We start from the raw sequence: 20,230 nt of genomic DNA, 5'->3' as shown, positions 1-20,230 counted from the left end.
AGGGCAAATGCCACCGTGCCCAGAAAACCCCAACACTCAAGAGCCTGCTCATGGTGAGAAGAGTCCTACAGAGGTCTAGAGTCTGCAGCTGGATTGCTTGAGGCTATATGATGAAGCAGTCAGTAGGAAGTAATCGAGATGAGGTCTTACGTGCCAGAGTAAGGTAATGGAATCACTATCCACTTTTCCAGGAGAGCTGTATATTTAGGGCCAAAAGAGTCTCTAATACTGCCAAACAACAAATGAAACACCAAAAATATATTTCCTAGGATAGGAGGAGAACCTCTATCCCAACTACATGAATCACTAGTTAATCCATTTACGAAACCCAGAGAAATATGGTAACCTTTTAAAACATGTAAACATGCACAGCTTGAATAAGCACATTTTGATAGGAAGTCTATGGTAAACATTCATATTCTATTATTTTCTTTTGTTCCTTAAAATAATTTCTGTTAAAAGACACATACAAGAAATATACATACCTCTCCATTCTCCCTCTGTAATTTTGACTTTATGGATAAGCAATAGTTGACATCACTGGTTTTTCTTAATTCTTGAAAAAACAAAGGAAAACAAGGAACATATGTGTGGAAAAAAAAAGTGAAATAGTTTTGCATATGCAGACTTGGAATTCTTAGTTGCAGTAGCAGAGCAAATAAGGAACAAAAAATTACAGATATGAAATGCATCAAAGAGTTCAAAATGCAACAGTCTAAAATTAGGAAGCCTCTACTTCCCAGGAGACTTTTTTAAAGTGTGAGTTGAAACACAGCTGATCCATCTAGGACATTCATTTTTCCCAATTTATGATTTACAATTTAGTGCCATTCATTAATTTAATATAATTTATAAAAGAATGAAAAATCAAACCCCTCAGGAAAACAAAATCTTCTATATAAAATATAGGTTTTTACTCTACTGTAAATTACAGGCTTGATTTCTTTTCAAAGTAAAGAAATATTTGCAAGTAAAATTTGTCACAAACTTCTGATGGTAATAGCAAGATCGTGTTTGTGTGCTGCTGCAATAACTTCAGTAAGATTATTCTTGATTTACATCTGTATTAATGAGATAGAGAGTGAAGATCATACTGGTCCCCAGTGGAATTCAAAATAATTCTCTGTTATGCAAAAGAAGTCCTAAAGACTAATAATAATAATAATAATAATAATAATAATAATAATTTAAAAAAACATTACAAAGTGAAGTGTTCCTATCTGAAGACCTGCCAGAATTAAGAGTGCTCTGTGCAGTTTATTCTGCAGCCTGAAACAATCAGAGAATTTGTCTGCTAGGATCTAAACTGTCTCCATGAAGTGTGTACACAAATCTTTATTAAATACAATATAAATGAGTCCGTATGTCTGACAAGCAAATCCTTTCATATATCAAGTACTTTTTGAAAATAAGGAAATAATTTATAATGAGAGGACCCCCAAAATCATTGGGAAAAAACAAATAATTTTTTTATAGCGGAATTTAGTGAAACAGCTGAACCATTTCCTGAAATAATTCACCAGAGGCAGCAGCAGTTACAGACTGTTTCATCCACAGTGGTGAAGATTTACTGAAGTTTTAAGCAAGTGATCATGAAAACTCATAATTGGAAAGTATTAAGCATCTCTAGCTGTATTCAAGGGGAATTGCTCTAGCACAGGCTGCAAGATATTAAAAGCAAAAAATACATTCTGCACACAATTCTAGTGATCCCCAAAAGAAATATTTTAATTTATTCTATTCTGAAATGTTGGACAATTTACTAGAATAAGCTCAGAGAAAACAGCAAATTGTACAGCTGAACCCTTTAACATCATATCTCCCTCTAAGTGCAGACAACATCTTTGCTTTCCTCCAAAATTATGAATTTGATAAAACTCTTCAGAGACAGGATTACCTGTAGCAATTTGGTGGAAAATTACTGGAATTGGCTCTGTTGTAACTAACACATCTTCATCGTTATCAGAACTGGAAACATAAGTGTTATCTACAAAAGAAAAACACTTTGCATGGTGAAGTTCCATTGTGCTTTGTCAGCCCCTTCCAATGTTTCCTATCCCAGATTTTTGTCACAAGGAACCACTCCCCAGATGCCTAGGGAAGCTGAGCACTACCACCTTCCTGGTGTGTCTGGCTATTTTCCCTTGAAATTGTTAACAAAAAGGAAAATATTATAATACAGGAGATTCAGACCCAAACTTTATAAAGCAAAACCATGGAGTGTGATGTCATGGCATCTGTGAGTCACACCAAGCACTGCTCTGAACCAACCCACAAGGCTTAGGGTGGCCAACCTTTCCCAAATCAAACACTTGTTCTATATTTTTTGCTATGTCTGACACCACAACTCAAGTTAGATCTGATATGCAGAGTGAAAGCTGCACTGAGAGCTGGGTGTTAACAGCCAATTGTGCCAAATATCTGTGCTTCATTTTGCCTAGTCACATAAAGGTTATTTGAGTGTCTTCAAATCTGTGGATAACCTTTCTTCCACCTGATTCAGGGAGAAAAGAAATCCCTTCCACTTAGCCAAAACATTGGTATATATGAATATTATAAATATTTCACCAAATTTTCTTTAAAAATGTAGGGATTAGACTGAGGAGTGTGTCTGTTGGGGTTTTTTTGGTTTGGTTTATTTTTTCTCTTTGCAACTTAATGTTTCCTAACAAAAACCAAGAAGCAGCAGGTTCTTCTGTATTATCTGCAGGAGCTAATTTTGAATGTGTTGCTGAACTTGCTAATGAAATTAATGATACTTTGTTTTCTAATGGTCCAGGCTGAATTGAAAACTTTGCTCCAGAGCAGAAAGGCTGACAATTAAGATGATCACAGATGAAGTGACGAATAAGACAACTGAAAGAAGGACTTACATATTGCACTTTTAAACACTTTGTCCCATATCAGCAACATGCATGAAATCACATGCAATTTTAAGCATACTGCTGCAGCCTCAAAGCTTTTGAGTGCTCCCAGGGAAATGCTGCAGGTGTTAACATTAACAGGGAGGAAAATACAATGATACCATCCTTTGTATCCCAGCAGTTCTTAGCCACCTTTCTCAAGAGGGAGCATGGGGCTGTGGCCCTTCCTTGCGTGGTGTGCCAGGCTGGGCAGGGCAGCAGCTACACCACACACACAGATGGGTTTTCCTGGCTGCCCCCTGCAAAACAGCCTTTCTGCCACGCTCACACACGTCTGCCAGGTCTGACTGTCCCACACCTTTGTCTGCTCCCACTGCTGTGCTGTCCTGCGAGGCAATCTGAGGGATCTGTGGCTGGCTCCACACACACACTCTGTGCGCAGCCAGTGCTGCGGGAGGCCAGCACCACTGATGCCCAAGCCCTGCACTCCCGTGGGCACAGCAGAGCATCAGTCTGTGGCTGCTCAGCTACACACTGGACACGGGGACATGTTTTACATCATGTGAACTAAGGAGGTCCCTTCTGTCAGCATTCATTCCTTCTCCCACTTTTGTGTATTGGCAGGAGGGGCTGTGAGCTACAGCCACAGCACAGCTGCAGCTTTCCCTCTGCAAGAAGCTCTGCCTTGACTCTGTTTACATTCTCCACCTTGTCACCATCATTTCTGTGTCCACCTTGCACATACAACACAAGCACATCTGTTTCCCAGTTTTGGGAGTGTAAGTTACTGCTACAGAGTCTAATGAGGCCATTATTTGGCTATAAATAGACCTAACACCACATACATGGAAGGGAGAGAGGAAATCCTTGTGCTACAGCTTACTGCAGCACAGAAAACTGGGAACAGAGTATGTTCTGTACAAAACAGACATACTTATATGGAAAAAGAACAGATCAGCTACAGGTTTTATAGATTTTAATTATATTTTTATGTCCATTGTCATTCTTTCTTGGCAGCTGGATAATATGACTTTCACTGCCAAGTTATTTTTTTCTTTTGCTATTCAGCAGCTATTCGGGTTTTGTTTGTTTTTTTTTTTTTTCCTTACATCAATATGATGAGACTTGAAATTAAGATAATGGCTTTGATTTGTTTTCTTCAACAACCCGTTTCTAACACTTGACACCTGACACCTAGGACTATTTATCCTCTTCACTGGAGGACATAGTGCCTGGACCTAGCAGATGGATGCAGCAAACTGCTAGTTGCTAAACTGGTTCTCTCCATCTCTGATGCAATCTATTGAGGTCTAAGAAGGTGCATAACCTACAGATCACTGGGATAAAAGACTACAGCAGTTCTACAAGTTTCTGTCAGCCAACAAAAATCATTCTGAACATAAATTCATTAGCAAAATGCTTGCTGCTCTTCTGGTTCCCACAGGAGTCATGATACAGTCATATAAGTGGGACTTCAGTCTACTCATGGACGTAATATTCTACAACTGCTCCTAAGAAGGATTATTTTCTCCAATTGTGTCAATGTTACGAGAAAATTGTTTCAGCAATACTTTGCTGAAACTGTTATTACCTGGCTCTAAACTTTTCAATTATGTTTTCACAACTCCAGCAATGGATATGTAACTTTCAGACATTACTGTCTCAACACTATTACTGTTAAGCCCTCAGTGTGCCTTTGTGAGCACATTTTTAGTTTTCACTCTTAAATATGAAACCTTCAAACACCTTCCATTATTGAAAGTTGTCACATCACTTTACAGTTTCCATAGGTATGATTTAAAACTCAGCTGCTTGTATTTGATGCTTCAATAAGTAATTCAGCAACAGCTACACACTGTTGTCAGTACCGAAGTGGTGATGCTGTGCACTTACAGCAAAGCAGGCTGTGGGAGTGTGTATATTACCCAAAGCCCTTCCTTTAGTATCCATAATTTACTTTTGGTGGTAGCATTTTAGCTGACTTACATCACTTGTGTTGTGGCCTAATCTCTCCTATTTTCACGTATTTATTGCACACTTTAGCAATTTATCTGATGATCAACTCTGACAGGCTTGTCTTGGATTTCCAAATCTGATCCGGTCTGTATTACACAGTCTTAATCTACACAGGATAAAAGTTTGCTGTAGCTATGTACTAATGGACTTAAACCTTAATCTATAAAGGTTTATCCTGTGAGAAATTTAATTTGAGAGCACGTGCTGCTCTGAACTCTATAAAATTGCAGCAGTACTTGAAGAACACCTTCCAGCTGAGGACATCTGCACAGAGCTTCCCAGACCTGACACCATCACACCCTGATATGTCCCTGAAGCCTTCCTTAAGACACATGTCAGAGAAGGAAGACACAGTCAGCAATAACATTTGGTCAGAAATTTAGGAAAAAACAGGCGACAAAGAATTGGGCTCACTGAGTCAAAATGAGTGTTTTATGATCAAAGCTGCAAAATGGCAGAAACTCCTTATAGTTCCCAACACAGTGAACATCTCTTCATCATAAAGCACACATATATCCTGCAAAAGCTTGAGATGTGGATGAAATCAGCTCTTCAAAAGCCCTGAAGGGCTGGATTTTAATCAGTAAACATGTACTGATTTACTCTCTGCTCCAAGCTAACCACAGTGTGAAATGTTCAATTGCTATCTGCCTTTAAAATATAGGGCGTGATGGCACAGAATATTCATCAGGTTTCAGGGACGGTGAAGTCACTCAGCCTTGTAGGCTATCAGGACATGCTGCAAATAACACTCAGAAGGAAATGTTGAGGTCTATCAGACAGAAGAGTTGGCCAGGAAATGAGCTCCCATGTGCTGTGCAAGTAACTGCTGCTGGTTCAGTGCTTCAGCTTACCATTTTCTTAGAAGTTCACAGAGGTCAAATTTTGTGATATTTAATGGAAGAAACTGTTAATAACACATGGTGAAGATCTTTTTCAACTATTTTTCCCTCTATTCATTGTCAGCTCAATGCAGTAATCTGTAAATCCATTTATCACTGGTATGACTGTATATTTTATGAATCTCAGTTTCTCCCATTTCTAAATGTTGAACAGACTAATAGCTTCTCCTCCACAGTTTTTACTGGTTAAAAAAAATAAATCTAATAGAGGTTTTAGCATTCTTTCACAGAATCCATTTTTTGGCACCACTGTTGATTTTTTTCTCTATCTGCTTCAAACACTGGTGTTTTGACGATACAGAATCTGCTGCTTATCAGTAAAGAAGATCAAAGTCACACTCCTTTAGAGCTTCTAAAAGAAACAATACTTCTCTGAGAAACATTTCAGAAAAGCTACAGACACAGATCAAAAAAGGGCAGAGGGTTTCATATCATTCACAGTGCTTACACTGTTAAATAATCACAGGTGCACCATGTGGTGCAGTCCAACAGCATACCACAAACCCTTATTTGCACAGCACCTGTCATCCTTGCTTCCCTCTTCTGCTTCTGATAGCCTGTGCTGCCTCAAGTACCTGTGCAGTGTCTTTGTGAAGGAAATTGGGAAATAGGCTCCCTGAAAACTTGCTTTTGTTCTCACCTGCTTCTGTTTCCTATGAATAACACGCCACGCCAAGACTGGCCACGTGGTTATGCAAACATCTTTGCCAACCCAGCCCAAAGTACTGAGGGGAGGCTGGTCTGAGCTGCTGGGAGCCCCTCTGCGAGCCAGCACTGCCAAAGAGCCACACACGATGCTTGGCTCCATCTCACCCCGAGAGGCACGGAGTCTGCAGGCTTAACCTGGAGAGCAGCAGCAGCCTCATTAAGGTCCCCAGCACAAGTGCTCTGCTGGCCCTGCGCCAGCCTCCTCAGGCTCCTGAAAGATCAAGCTTTGTCTACCATGCCAAAGAGAAGCTGGGCACTTTCTCACTCCTATCCCTGTTGGCTCCAGCACCCCAAGCTACAATCTATCTAAACTCGTGAACCTGTATTCTCACCCTGACCCAGCTGATAAATGATGCCTGAAAAGGAGAAATGACCGTGAAGATAATCTCAACTAATGGAAATTTATTAGTCCAAGATGCACCTGGAAGACATCAACACTCTTTCAGATATTGTCATTTAATATAGCAAATTGTAGTAACATGTATACATGTGCCATGGGCAAGGATGTTGCACTGTACCTGGGTAATCCTCAGAGACATGCACTGAATAGGACACACTGTAAAAAAGAAGAAAAAAAACAACAACAAAATTAGAAACAACAACATTAACTGCTGGCACAACACTTTTTCCTGCTCCTGTATTATTTTATGCTTATTTATAGCTTCCTGACAGTTTCCAGAACAGAAGGTAACATCTATTTTGATGGCTTTTGAAGTGCTCAGCTGAAAATAAAAAGCGTCATGCCCATTTTGAAAGCTTACTTTGCTAAATTGGCATATCCTGATTTCAGTGTTCTTAAAAGGAGTATCAAGGCTGCATTATATTCCCTTTAGAGTAACATTTCACTTCTGATTAAAAAAAAGGTCACTCTTTGAACACTAGAACCAGAGAAGTAGTAAAGCTCAGTTTTTCCTCTATCTGGTTTCTGTTTGACTCAAGACTCAGCAGGAGGCCTTTCTCATTGTTGTACATTTCTGTTAGTTTCAGCAAAGGCTCTGGATGTCTTGGGCTCCTTCCTTCCATCAAAACTCTGTATTTTACATAGAATCTGTACTTCTTGGTCAAACTGTGTTCAAATTAAAATTTGAGAGAGCAGCTTCACTACGTGAATTCCCCGAATCTGTTTCATCAGAAAACAGTCACTCAAAACCACCATCCTGATTCTGCAGCTCCGTTCACATTTGTTTTCCCTATCTTCCAGTGAGATCTTCACTAAACTTGCTGCTGAGAGCAGGACAAAGAGGTGTGATGGTTTGCTCAGTTATCTAACTACCCACCAAAACCTTGTGGTTTTAAGTTTAGTGTGCATCTTAATTTTTGTATTTAAAACATTCAACTATGAAGCACACTGAAAGGTGTCTGTTGTATAATTCATATTCTCTCCAATTCTAAATCCTACATATTGTGTCAACTTACAGATTTAAATAATATATGGTGTGGGCTCATGTCTGTAGTGAGTAAAACCAAAGCAGGATAGTACAGTCCTCTTAAGAAATTTTGGTATGTATTGCACTTGCTGAAAAATTGTTGAAAATTGGTTCATATAATCTTTCTAAATGACATGGATACAGCTTCCATGTAGACAAGAAACTGAAGCCAGGTATGATTTTTAATGTTTCTCTCTCAAGGGTTTCTATTAAATGAGTTTCCCTTTCACAATCCATTGACTGTATGAGGCAATCAATTTCCTCACACTTGCTTCTGCAAGTTGATCTATTAACACACAGCTCTGTCACCTGTTTCTGCACACCATCTATTCTAGAATATTTTATGTATTGTTTGACTAAGACTCAGAGATGCCTGTTTCTTCAACAGCTGCAAATGTTCTCGTAAATTGAAGCAGAAGGAGCATTTATTACAGCTGACCATGGATTTTGCCACACAAGTGCTGATTAAAATTCCATCACTGTACAAATTCAACGTTTTATGACTTTTCTGTTTTAATTATGTTTTAGGCATTTTGAATAGGCAGCATCTGTATCCCCTCATCTTGGAGTATTTTTCCTAAGGACTGGGTTATTTAATTCTAATTAATCTGTCATCATATATAGTATCACTATTTTAAATATGGAAATATTCCAAAATAAGGAAATATTATATCTCAGTGCAGTCACATATAGAGAATTTTGCTCTGTGATGCAGAAAAAAAACAGACTATCCCAAAAAATTCCTGAGAACTTAACCGCGTGCCTGTTCTCACCAAACCCCATCTTCCAGAAACATTTGTAACCATGACTTCTTCCTTCTACTACTGAAAGAGGTACCGAAAGAGCCTTACTAATTTAGACTGGCTGCTTGCACACCTCTTTGCTGCCTTCAGAATTTCTGGTTATGTGTTTGTTCTAATATTGAGAGCAAGAACAGGGGCTTGCTTCCCAACTTAATGAGTGCAGATACTCAAAATTCAGCTGGGTAAAGACCTCAACAACCTAACCTAACTTTGAAGTTGGATTTGATTTCAAAGCTAACTTCTGCTTAGTCAATGTGTACATGTGCAGAAACCTGACGGAACTGAGTTTTCTCTTCCTTTTTCTTCATCATGTGGTTAGCTCTGCCAGCAGCAGCTGTGGTGCTGCCAAACGGAAACTGGTAACCAAACAACACACTGTTTGTCTTGTGAGGTGGAATAAATTAAAAGGTTGATGAAAATGCAAGTTAGAAATAGTCTCAAACCTGACTGTTCAAACTTGGGATTTGATCCAGAGCCCAGAGAATCCAGCAACAGGGAGATTAAATCCACTCCACCTCCCCCAGAGAGAGGTGGTACTGCTTTGCTTCAGCTTGTCAACTCATGTTAAGTTATGTGTGGACCATGGAAGCAAAAACTAGAAATAAAACTACTGAACAAAACTTGGATTTTAATCTCAGCTCGCCTCTGTGATTCTCACACACGGACACCCTCCAGCACATTTTTCTGCTCTCAGGATAAACTGCTTCCTACTGCCTGCACACCTGATTTGTCAGAGAACAAGATATGCCAGGCAAACAAAGGTCTCCCAAGGGTTCCTGTCCTCCAGCCACCCAAGCATTTTCCCACTGACTTTAACAAGATTTAGAGCCAAGCCACAAACACACGACTGTGATGACTTACAACACCTTAAACAGCACAGACTTCAGTGAAGATGCAGATGTTCAACACCTCTCAGTGTCAAATCCTCCCAAAGCCAAAGAAAGCCTTTACTGAAGCAGCTTTCTCATTTAAAAACTCAGAAATGCAACTGGAATTAATTCAGGCCTGGCCTTTACATAGAAGTACAACATGATTATTCCAGTGAGGGAAATGATTTTTCCTTCTGGCAATGCACTTCCTTAGTACACCCTTACTGCAGTTACTAAATACAGCTTACAGCAGTAAATTTATTCCCGTTCCCATAAACACGTTCACCATTGCTTGTTCAGTTATATTGCTTTAGCTACAGGAACAGTTAAACTCCTGGGTGTAAACAAAGCCTCCCTGGTGGTGCTGTTTCTATTTTACTCAGACCTTCCACATAAGACATCCTGCAATACATATATTTCTCAACCCTTAAGCTTAGAACAAGATTCATTCTCAAAATGCCCTAGTAAAATTTTTGTAATTTAACAAATAGTAAAGTACTAAATGAGAAATTAGTGGGAACTGTCATGTTTTTAATGTAAACTTCTTATGGCTTGAAATAATATTAACATCGACAGCTTTGACTTAGTAACAATTTTACTCACAGGGGTCTCATTGCAAGAATTTTCCAATGTGTTTTAACTGTATCTATTCCTTCTACAGAAATATTATTATGCAAGAGTTCATCTCCATTGTAGAACTAATTCATCAACCAGATGGGTATGCACCATGTAATTGCCATTTTTAAAATTAATCTTTCCCAACTGAATACAAAATAAGCAGATTCATCTTCATCTGACATTACTACAATTTCCCAAAGCTAGTAAAAAAAGAGTAGAAAGTCTTAACTGATTATACTACCAGGCAAAATGTTACCCCAAAACTGCATCTCTAGGGCAAAGAAAAATACTCATGAAAACCAAAAAAGAGAGCAAAGCAAAAGTTACTGCAACAAAGCACATTCACAAAAGGGAAACCAACCAGCTTCACCTCCCTATATCCATCTGTAAGATTGCTTCCTGATCCTTGAACTGCAGTTTTACCTATCACACAAACCCCATAATCAGATACACATCCTAAAGCCACAACAGCGATGCTGTATCTGGGATGTAGCTTCCCATCAGTTTCAGGTTATCTCAGCTCCATGCCACCCATTGTTTCTCTCTAAGAAAGAAATCCTTTAAGCTGAACTTCCAGCTGTTTTGCACAGCAGGAACAGTGTGAAGTATCTGGTGCACGTCTAAGATTTATGCCTATGGAATAGTTGTGACAATTCAACCAGCTCTGTCCCATGGCAACAACTGACTTACTGCCTTATTAAGTGTGGAAATTGTGATCTAGTTTCTATTCTAGTTTTAGTCATCTCTTTTAGAGCCAGAGCTCTATGTCCTAATGTTGTTTCTTGCAAACTTGATGAGGAAAGAAAACAAGATTTTTTGTTATGTGGAATCTGACGGTAATGCCAGTCTATAACAAAATACAAAAAAAGAAAAAAAGAAGAGTAAATAGGACTTAACCATAATACATCCAAAGCAACAGAACTCACAAGAGATTTTGTTTACAACAGGCCAAAATCTCAGATCTAGCTCATCAATGATGTAATGCAATCAGCACAAAATTTTATACCTTAAGAAGGATACTAAAACTCAGAAAAGCAAGCTACGGATAAACTAGAAATATGGGAAAAATAATCTTGATTTCCACTCTGGAGCTTTTGAAAGATTGTACCTCACTTAGCACACATCAGCTGAGGAAGTGGTTCACTGAAGCTAATATTTAGAAACATACACAGAACCATGGCAGCATTTTGCATTTTCTTACCTGGCAGATTTTGTAAACAACTCTTGCTGGCATTCACTTTTGTCTCCAGCAAAAAAAATATGGAGACTTTTAGAATGTATTTATAAATGTACAATTAAGTAACATAAATTTTGTTCTGCTTCTTCACTAAGTGGGTGATTAGGCATTGGAACAGACTTCCCAGGCAAGTGGTGGAATCACCATCCTTGGAAGTATTCAAAAGGTGTATGGATACGGCACTTGAGAATATGGTTTAGTGGTGAACATGTTGGTAATGTGTTAAGAGTTGAGCTTGATGGTCTTGGAGGCCTTTTCAAACCTCAGCTATGCTATTATTCTGTTACATATCACAGAATCACAGCATTGGTCAGAGTAGAGGGGACCACGGTGGGTCATCTGGTCCAACCTCCCTTGGCCAAGCAGGATCACCCCGAAGTACATGGCACAGGATTGTGTCCAAATAGTTCTTGAACATCTCGTTTATAGGAGGTTACACAGTCTCCCTGAGCAACCTGTTCCAGTGCCTGGTCACCTGCACAGAAAAAAAGATCTTCCGGATGTTCAGGTGGAATTTCCTGTGCACCTCTCACTGCCCATTGCCTCTTGTCCCATTGCTCAGCAGCACCGAGCAGAGCCCTGTCCCTGCTCTGACCCCTCCCTGCAGACACTGAGACACTGATGAGATCCCCCTCAGTTTTCTCTTCTCAAGGCTGAACAGGCTCAGCTTCCTCAGTCTGTCCTCATAATACAGATACTCCAGTCCCTTGATCATCTTTGTAATCTTCCACTGGACCCACTCCAGGAGTTCCATGTGTCTCTTGTCCCTAAGAGCACAGAACTCAGCACAGCCCTCCAGATGTGCCTCACCACGGCTGAGAAAGGGGTAGAATCACCTCCCTGATCTGCTGACAATGTTCTTCCTAATGAATTCTAGGTTACCATTATCATTCTTGGCCAGAAGGACACCAGGACTGCTGTCCTGGCTCATGGACACCAGGACCCTCAGGTCCTTCCCCACAGGAGATGAGGCTGACCAGCAGGTCAGCCCTGAGCCTGTGCTGACACCTGTGGTTACTCCTCTCCCAGGTGCAGGACCCTGCATTTGTCTCTGATGAATTTTGGATTGTTCTTCTCTGCCTACCTCTCCAACCTGTTGAGGTCCCCCTGAAGGGCTGCAGAGCTCTCTGGGCTATCGGCCACTCCTCCCAGCTTTGTGAAATCCGCAAACTCCCTGGGAAGTTGCTCCTCCAAGCCACTGATGACATTAAACACTACTGGGCCCTGTATTGACCCCTGGAGTACACCACTGGTGACAAGACAATGTGCCACTCATTACAACCCTCTGGGATCAGCTGTTCAGCCAGTTCTCAATCACCCTTGCTGTTCTCTCATCCAGTCCACACTCCCTGAGCTGGCCACAAGGGTATTGGGAGAGACAGCGGCCAAAGCCTTGCTGAAGTTGAGGGAAACAATACAACAAGTTCACAAAACTTAGTGAATCCATGAATACTCTAAGGCAGTACAAATCAGTACATTACAACACAGTCTCAGCAAAGTGACAAAACCATAAACAGCACTAAGTAAATGTTTCGGTTGCATAAAACACTAACCACACAGTGATGTGTGTCTCCAAACACACTGACAGACAAAACAGTGTTAGAATCATGACAGTTACACATATACAAGAGAGCCTATCTCATAACATGCTTCTGGAAATAAAAATTTGCATAAGATTTTTTAAAATACAAATTATTATACAGGCTTTTGATCTTTCACATGGGGAAATAACTACCAAAGCACAGGACTTCCACCTTTTTTTTAAAGCAATGATTTTTAAAACTGATGCCATTAAATAGACTAATGATTAGCAAAAAACAACTTTATATTCTGGGAGAAAGCATCAGAAGCCACAAATAAGACAAAAATTGAAAGGACGTGGACTTGGGTTTTCATGCATATATTTGCTCAGCTATGGAAAAAGTGGCTGTCAGTCAAGCACAGCAAGAATAATCTCACAATATTAAAGACTGGTTTATTTTCTTTTACAGAATTCACAACTTGAACTAAATCCCTCTGAAGTCCAAGGGAGACTTTAGTACTTGTCAAAGATTACAGGCAACTTGCACAGAAAATAAAAACTTCTGGCCCCTTACCACACTTCTGTTAGTTTTTAGAAACAAGTACTTCCTTGCTTTGCTAAAAATTTCAGTATGTTTTCCAAAGGGTGCAAATCTTTTTGAGCACTTTTTTTCCTTTTTTCTTCCTTAATGCCTGCATCTTGCTACACAACTGGACTGCCAACCATTTCACATCCATACCATTTTCAAGATTCTTTATTAAAACAATCTTCATGGATTTCTAAATACCTTTTGAAATACCCTTTAAAATTATTTGAATGTACATGTCTGCATCTCAGCAAATTTTTTTAACAGATATTCAGGCCACTTTAGATCTCCTGAAACACCTCAGTTCAAAGAGTTTCTGTATTCCTTGTGATCCAACAACTGATGACCCAGCATTAGTCACAGCTATTTTTTGCTGCTAGATATAGACAGATGCCCATACAGAACTGAAATTTGTGCACAAGCCCCTTTCACCATACATCATAACTTCCCGTGATGCACCAGCAATTATACAGAAAAGAATAACAAGTGATTCTGAGTAATCTTTTTCTCTGGATGATAGAGAATGTGCGTGTGTGGTGACATATGAAAACAGGCACATCTATTGATGACAGATCAGAACTACTCCAAAGAGAGATGAGCAGCGTCAGTGCGTCAAAAAATGGCACTGCTTTCATTTCTTGACATTACCTGGGGGTACAGAGGCACTGAGTCAAAATTATTATAGTTTGCATTTGTCACTAAGAATAATTAAGCTACTACGGGTCTTCTCAGGAAACTGAACTGCACCTGAATCAAATGGGGAATGTTACTCATAAAGCCCTGCTGGATTTAGCATTCAAATAAAGGGGACACAGAAAACTGCAGCTCAAACATTTCCCTTTAGCAAAGCTTCCAATGAAAACGGCACAAAAACTTCTAGAAACTACATCAAAGTCTACAGGATTGATCATTACTTTGCAAACATGAGGGCACTTCCAAAAGTAAAGTTAGCAAACCAGGGACACTTGGGAGGGGAGAAAAATGTATGTGCTGTGTGTCATTCTGGAAAGAGCTACATTCAAGTATGTCTACATTTGCAAAAACAGGTTCCCCACAATCAGACTGCACCAGAGTCTGACCATTTCACTGAGAACTACCAAAGCCTCCTGCTTGTCAAGTTGTCCTGTTTGACAGGTGCAGCTCCCGCCTCTCAACATGGATATATTTTATACTTCTGGTCTGTATTCTCTCCCTCCACTGATCCCGAGGGTTTGAATTATCCCTGCGTATTTCCCATTAGCTCTTCATCCAATTTCAGTCTTCCCCAGGAAACAGAGCACTAAAAAAATCAGGACAGTGAATTCTTGGCCCAGCTCAGCAGCAGACAGAGCATCACGTAGTATCATATGCCTTTGGCCACCTTATTTACATCATGGGGTCCATTTTCTTCCACCATGTACTTTCTAGAGGTTTATTTTGTTTTAGTTTGGGGTTTTGGGGGCTTTCAGGTTTTTTTTTTTTTTTTTTTTTTTTTTTTGTTTTTTGGGGTATTTTTTTTCTGCTGTTCATGGTTTTGTGGGTGGATTTTTTGGGAGTGGTTTTAGAAAAGAAAGTTTTTTTTCTTTTCAGCTTCCACCTTTTAATTTTGGAGTACTGCAGTTAGAAGACATTTTGATACACACTTTTTGAAGACAGGTAAGAGTTATTTTAAAGCCATGAGGGTTTAATCCACATTATTCCTACTAGAAGGCTGTTTTGAGGGTCCTACGAGATTCTAATTCAAGTAATCAGATTTTCAGTTCAGATTAATTGAAGAGTAACACCTTGTCCAGCCCTTGTACAAAGCCTTTGTATTGTTATTTTTCAAAACTAAAATAAAAGGACACAAAAAGATACAACCACAAACACAAAGCAGAGACACAAGGTAAAGTACAAACTGAACAATTACAGCCATCCAAAAAGAGAGAAGCTTGACATAAAAAATTTTACCTGATAATTTTATAATTTCAGCATCTTAGTAATAATGAAAGCCAAAAATTAAGCCCACATAAATCTCTGGAGATTCACTGTTTAACTTCATTATATCCCTGACAAGCAGAAGAGATCCTTTCCTTTGCATGCAGTGCTCAGAAAAGGAGGAAGGTCTTAGGCATTGTTCTTAGAACACTCTACACATTCATTAATTAGTTGGCATTTTGCTCATTTATCTAATGATATACCTCACAGAACTCTAACTTTCCCCTTCCCCCTAAAGTCAGCCCTGAATACTTCTTGGTACAGCTGGAATACTGTATTTATGAACTAAAATTATTCTTTTCTCTTTTTTCCATACTTTCAGGTTCTGTTTTCATTAGTACAAATTTAACATATAACTTCCAAATACATTACTTGAATGTCAAACTATTGCTTTTAAAACCATTCTAAACCTAAGCCAAAAGTGCACACATTCCACATGACAAAATCCCACAGAGCAAGATTTTTAATACATGTTACCTGTGGAATTGTCCATAGCCATTCATTTATACAAATATAATCCATTTACATAATTCAGGACCACTGGCATACCTACAGCCACTTATTTATATATTGCTTACAGGTACACAGAGTCCCATCTTCAAATTATTAAGGTGAAGTCCAGCACCTCTGAAAATTACTAGATTGTGGTACAGCAATAACCCCTACCCTGTACACCTTTAAATCTAAGGCAACAGCTGCTGTTCCTGCACACAGATGCAAGGACTGCTTGCAAACCCGAAGGGTGGGCTCATCCTCCTGTCCCATTACACTAACATGGTCAAAACCTTTCTTTTTTCTGCAGTTAGAGACACAAAAGGACATGCTATATGGCTGGGGTGATGCCAGTGGAGTTTGTCTCCTCTACCCAAAAGACCTAAGAATTACAGGGATGAAAGGTGCAACATGAAAAGTAGAGTAGGTCATGCCTCACTTCAAGCCTCACTGGGATACCTATCTCTGACACTACACCAGGGTCATGGAAGAGCATGCACTCACAAACAGCAAATAAAATGAAAATTCAGTATGAGATGATAAGAAAACACTTTTTTTATTCCTTTCTTTTGAGGTATGAGAGTTTCAGTCTGAGGGCACAGATACACTCCTAATACTATATTCAGCCTTGGTGTCCTTAAAATTAGAAAGATGTCAGCAAACTGAGGGGAATACAGCAACCATCAAGAAACAATCACAAATCTAGAAGAACAGACAGTGATCAAAAACATTTATGTGGGTCCAGACAGCCAGATACACAGAGTATGGCAAATCTTAAATAAGCAAGAATGGAAAATATGATGACTGCTGCAACATGTTCTGCAGAGTGCCAGCAGGAAGATGGGTGTAATTTTTACACAACGGCCCAGGGAAAAATGGCAAGCCATATCCATGTGAAATTAAAGGAGAAGATATAACTTGACTGAGTATCGGAAATGGAGAACCCCATTAAACTTTGAGTTAGTCTTCCAGGGAATGGGAAGAGGGCTAATGTTTCCTATGCTTCCTTTGCTAATTTCCATGAGTAAAATGTTTATGAGCAAAACATTACCTCCCTTTCTCACTAGTAGCTCAGAGAGCAAAGTTGTAGGTTGAACACGACATTGACAACTCTCAATGTGACTCAGGAAAAAAATTCAAAGCATAACCCAGTACTATATTTCAATAGGGTGCAGAATAACAGCAGCAGGGAATTTCAGTTCAAAAGCTTTTTATACATTTGAAGTGGCAGCATTGGCGAGGATCTGAAACAGTTCTTCCACCTTCTCACAAATTTTAGCTAATCCTGAATATCACACAATCTGTTTCTTCTTCCTGACAGAAAGCAATAGGAAGCATACTGAACTTTTTTTTTTTTTCCGTTTAACTATATTTAGTAGTAGCTCATCTAATAAAGAACAATTTTAAATATATGGACTGTTCTTAAGCCAAAGAATGCTTGAAGATGCATGACTGTTCATAGAATATTAATTTTATACTATACCCAAAAACACCATATTTGAATATTGCCTGGCAGACATTCCTACAGAAAATGCTAAGCAAACTATAGAACAAAAAACAACAGGTAACACTGGTACCCTATCCCAACATGTAGTTAAGATTTTAAATACCATTTTGATTTTTAAAGATAAAGTTTAAAAACCCTCTACCAGTCTTAATTAGATCTCTGTCTTCTCAAAAAACTAATTACATGTTAGATGAAGCACTGGTTCAGGAAGCCCCTGTATTCTTGAAAAGGCAGAGATAGTTCTATTCCCAGCTGTGTCTTATTATATGCCTCCCAGCAAGAAAAGATGCACACTTTCTCAAAAAGCAATCTGTAACTACAAAGCCTTATAGTCATTGATTTACCTTTCATGTGTGCTGAACCACTACATCTCCAAGAGAAATCAGCAGGAACCATCAGCAGTTTTGAAAAAAGGGCTTAGAGTCCAGATTTTAAAAATAATTGGTCAACAATAATTGTGCAGAAAAAGCAGTTAGAAAACTAAACTTCATATTCCCTTGAAAATACCATCAGTACATTTAGAAATGTTTAGAAAATGCAATGTACTCAGTAAGGTACAAAAATTTCCATTCTGTTGCAGATTTCAGGAGAAATTTAGGTATCTAAAAAGCAATATGGCTACCTAAGCACCTTTTATGAGGCCAGCATTTAAATACATTTGAGAAAATGGCAAAACAGGACTCATCCTAAGGTACTTGCTTTTTTAAAACACACAATGAAATCATGGTCCCATGAAACTTCATAGGCAAAACTCCCAGGAAAATGTGAAGGTTTATCCTTCTATCTGCTTCTTCATGAGCAAATTTGCAATTAAGAATTGTCAGACATGATGTACTCCCTTCATCTCTTCCTTACTCTTTGCCCTGACTGCACTATTTAGCACACTCACCCACCAAAATTATCACTGAAATATGAAAAGCATCCAGAAGACAAGAAACAACCTGTAAAGTTTTGTAATCAGGCATTCTATTATTAAGCATTTCTAGTAAGTTTAGAGAAGGAAAGCAAACATAGCCAGAAAACGTCAATCTTCTACTAATGTGAGATTAAGACCAGTAAACCTTTCACTAACACAGAGCTCTTAATCTGGGGATCTCCTCAGAGCCTTTAATAAAGACAGAACTAAGAAGACTTAATGTACAGAAAAATTAGATGGCTTGAAGAGAACAAAACCAATTAACCAACTGAATGAAAGAAAAAAGGATCAAGCACCAAAGACGGATATCTCACTGACATCACAGACACTTGAAGGACTGCTCAGCTAGCAGTGGCCCAGACTCAACAGAAAGCATCAGTGGAAACAGTAATGCAGCTGCAAGTGCTTGTCATCCTGTTTTTACTGAGGCCATTGTACAGAGGAACCTAAATATAGAGATTAAAAAAATCCAATTCAGACATCTACATCTTAAAATCTGGGCCAGTTTTACCGAGATACAGAGTGTCATCTCAGGCACCTCAGGACACACAAAACATACAAACACCTAACTGCAAATAGTTACAAGTAGGAAGAGCACAAATAACATAAGTATCAGCACATGTGAAGCCTGTTTTCTAATCTGAGGCTTGGGGTCCTGAGGAAAGAGAACTCACACAAAAAACCCTTCAGGTAATACTGGCAAAAGTATTGCTAATAGAGTGTCAATATGACAATATTGTTAATATAGTGGCATTCTATATTAACAATTCTATATTGTTAATATAGAATTCCCCTGGAAAACTTACAATCAGACATGGTCAAACTGCTCACCTGGTTTCAGGGCTGTTTATTAGGGAGGCTGGGGTGATGTGAGTCATGCGAGCACCTGATCAATAAACACCCCCGTGTCTCCCACAGCCCCCTCGGGTGCCAGAAGGTTACTGCGGAGGCTGTTCCTTCCAGAACAGAAAACCAGGAACTCAGGTGCAGAGTCATTATAGTTCACTCCATTTTGAAAGGTCACTCACTTTCCATCATTTGATAGTGTCATTAAGCCCAAAAGAAGTGGTGTAAGCATTTGAAATTACTGCCTGTGGTGAAATGGAACAGTAAAGCAGTATACCGCTTATTTGCACCAGCGAAATTAAAAGGAAAAATAGCAGCCTTCTTTCACAACAGGACAAGAGTAACAGAGGGCCTGAAAAATTTAGCAAGATTTTACTATTAAATAAAATACTTCCTATGATATATTAAGCCACAGGAACTATTACTGTAAGAGAGGCCATGATGTATTAACCAAAACACATTTGAAAACCTTCATCCTATTTTTAAATTATGCTAGACTGTGTGTGACCTGGCCTCATGAAGATCCAGCCACCTCCCAGGGCAGTGCAGTGTTCTCAGCTCCTACTGAGAAGGCTGTGGGAGCATAAGGTTATTTAGCACCTTGCAGGGTAAGATCCTCAGTGCTCAAAGAAAAATTCAAACATAATTTAGCCTAAATTACTCAATCAGATCAAAAAGCTTTATTTAAGAACATTCAATAACAACGGAGTTAGTAGTAAAGGCAAATAAATTTCAAGTTTTACAAAAAAACACCAAAAACCCAAACTACAACCACCACCACACAAAATCCCTGACTATTTCACCCCAAGTCACTCAGATTCAAAACTCTGAGTCAAAGGGAACAGAAATAAACCTTTCCTCTCCTCCTCCCAACTTGTGCAGCTGGTGGAGCACCACAGGACACAGCTCTTGCTCTTGTTCTCAGCTGCATTCTCTCTGGGCCTCAGCCCTTGTGGAAACT

At 39.2% G+C, this 20,230-nt stretch overlaps 1 protein-coding gene across 1 annotated transcript in view; it reads right to left on the bottom strand.

The window, feature by feature from the left end:
• PARP8 (poly(ADP-ribose) polymerase family member 8) overlaps positions 1 to 20,230 on the bottom strand; it is a 110,248-nt gene that overhangs the window by 52,217 nt on the left and 37,801 nt on the right. The window contains exons 3-5 of the mRNA XM_039709915.1: positions 7,009 to 7,046; positions 1,898 to 1,987; positions 486 to 556 (exon numbers count right to left, since the gene is read on the bottom strand). Of these exons, the coding sequence (XP_039565849.1) occupies positions 486 to 556; positions 1,898 to 1,987; positions 7,009 to 7,046 (199 nt within the window). The remainder of the gene's footprint in view (positions 1 to 485; positions 557 to 1,897; positions 1,988 to 7,008; positions 7,047 to 20,230) is intronic.

This window comes from Passer montanus, unplaced genomic scaffold, assembly GCF_014805655.1.
Source record: "Passer montanus isolate IOZ18808 unplaced genomic scaffold, ASM1480565v1 scaffold22, whole genome shotgun sequence".
NCBI classification, from domain to species: Eukaryota; Metazoa; Chordata; class Aves; order Passeriformes; family Passeridae; genus Passer; species Passer montanus.
Note: the sequence above shows the minus strand (reverse complement) of the source record. Positions and strands in the feature narration are given on the sequence as shown.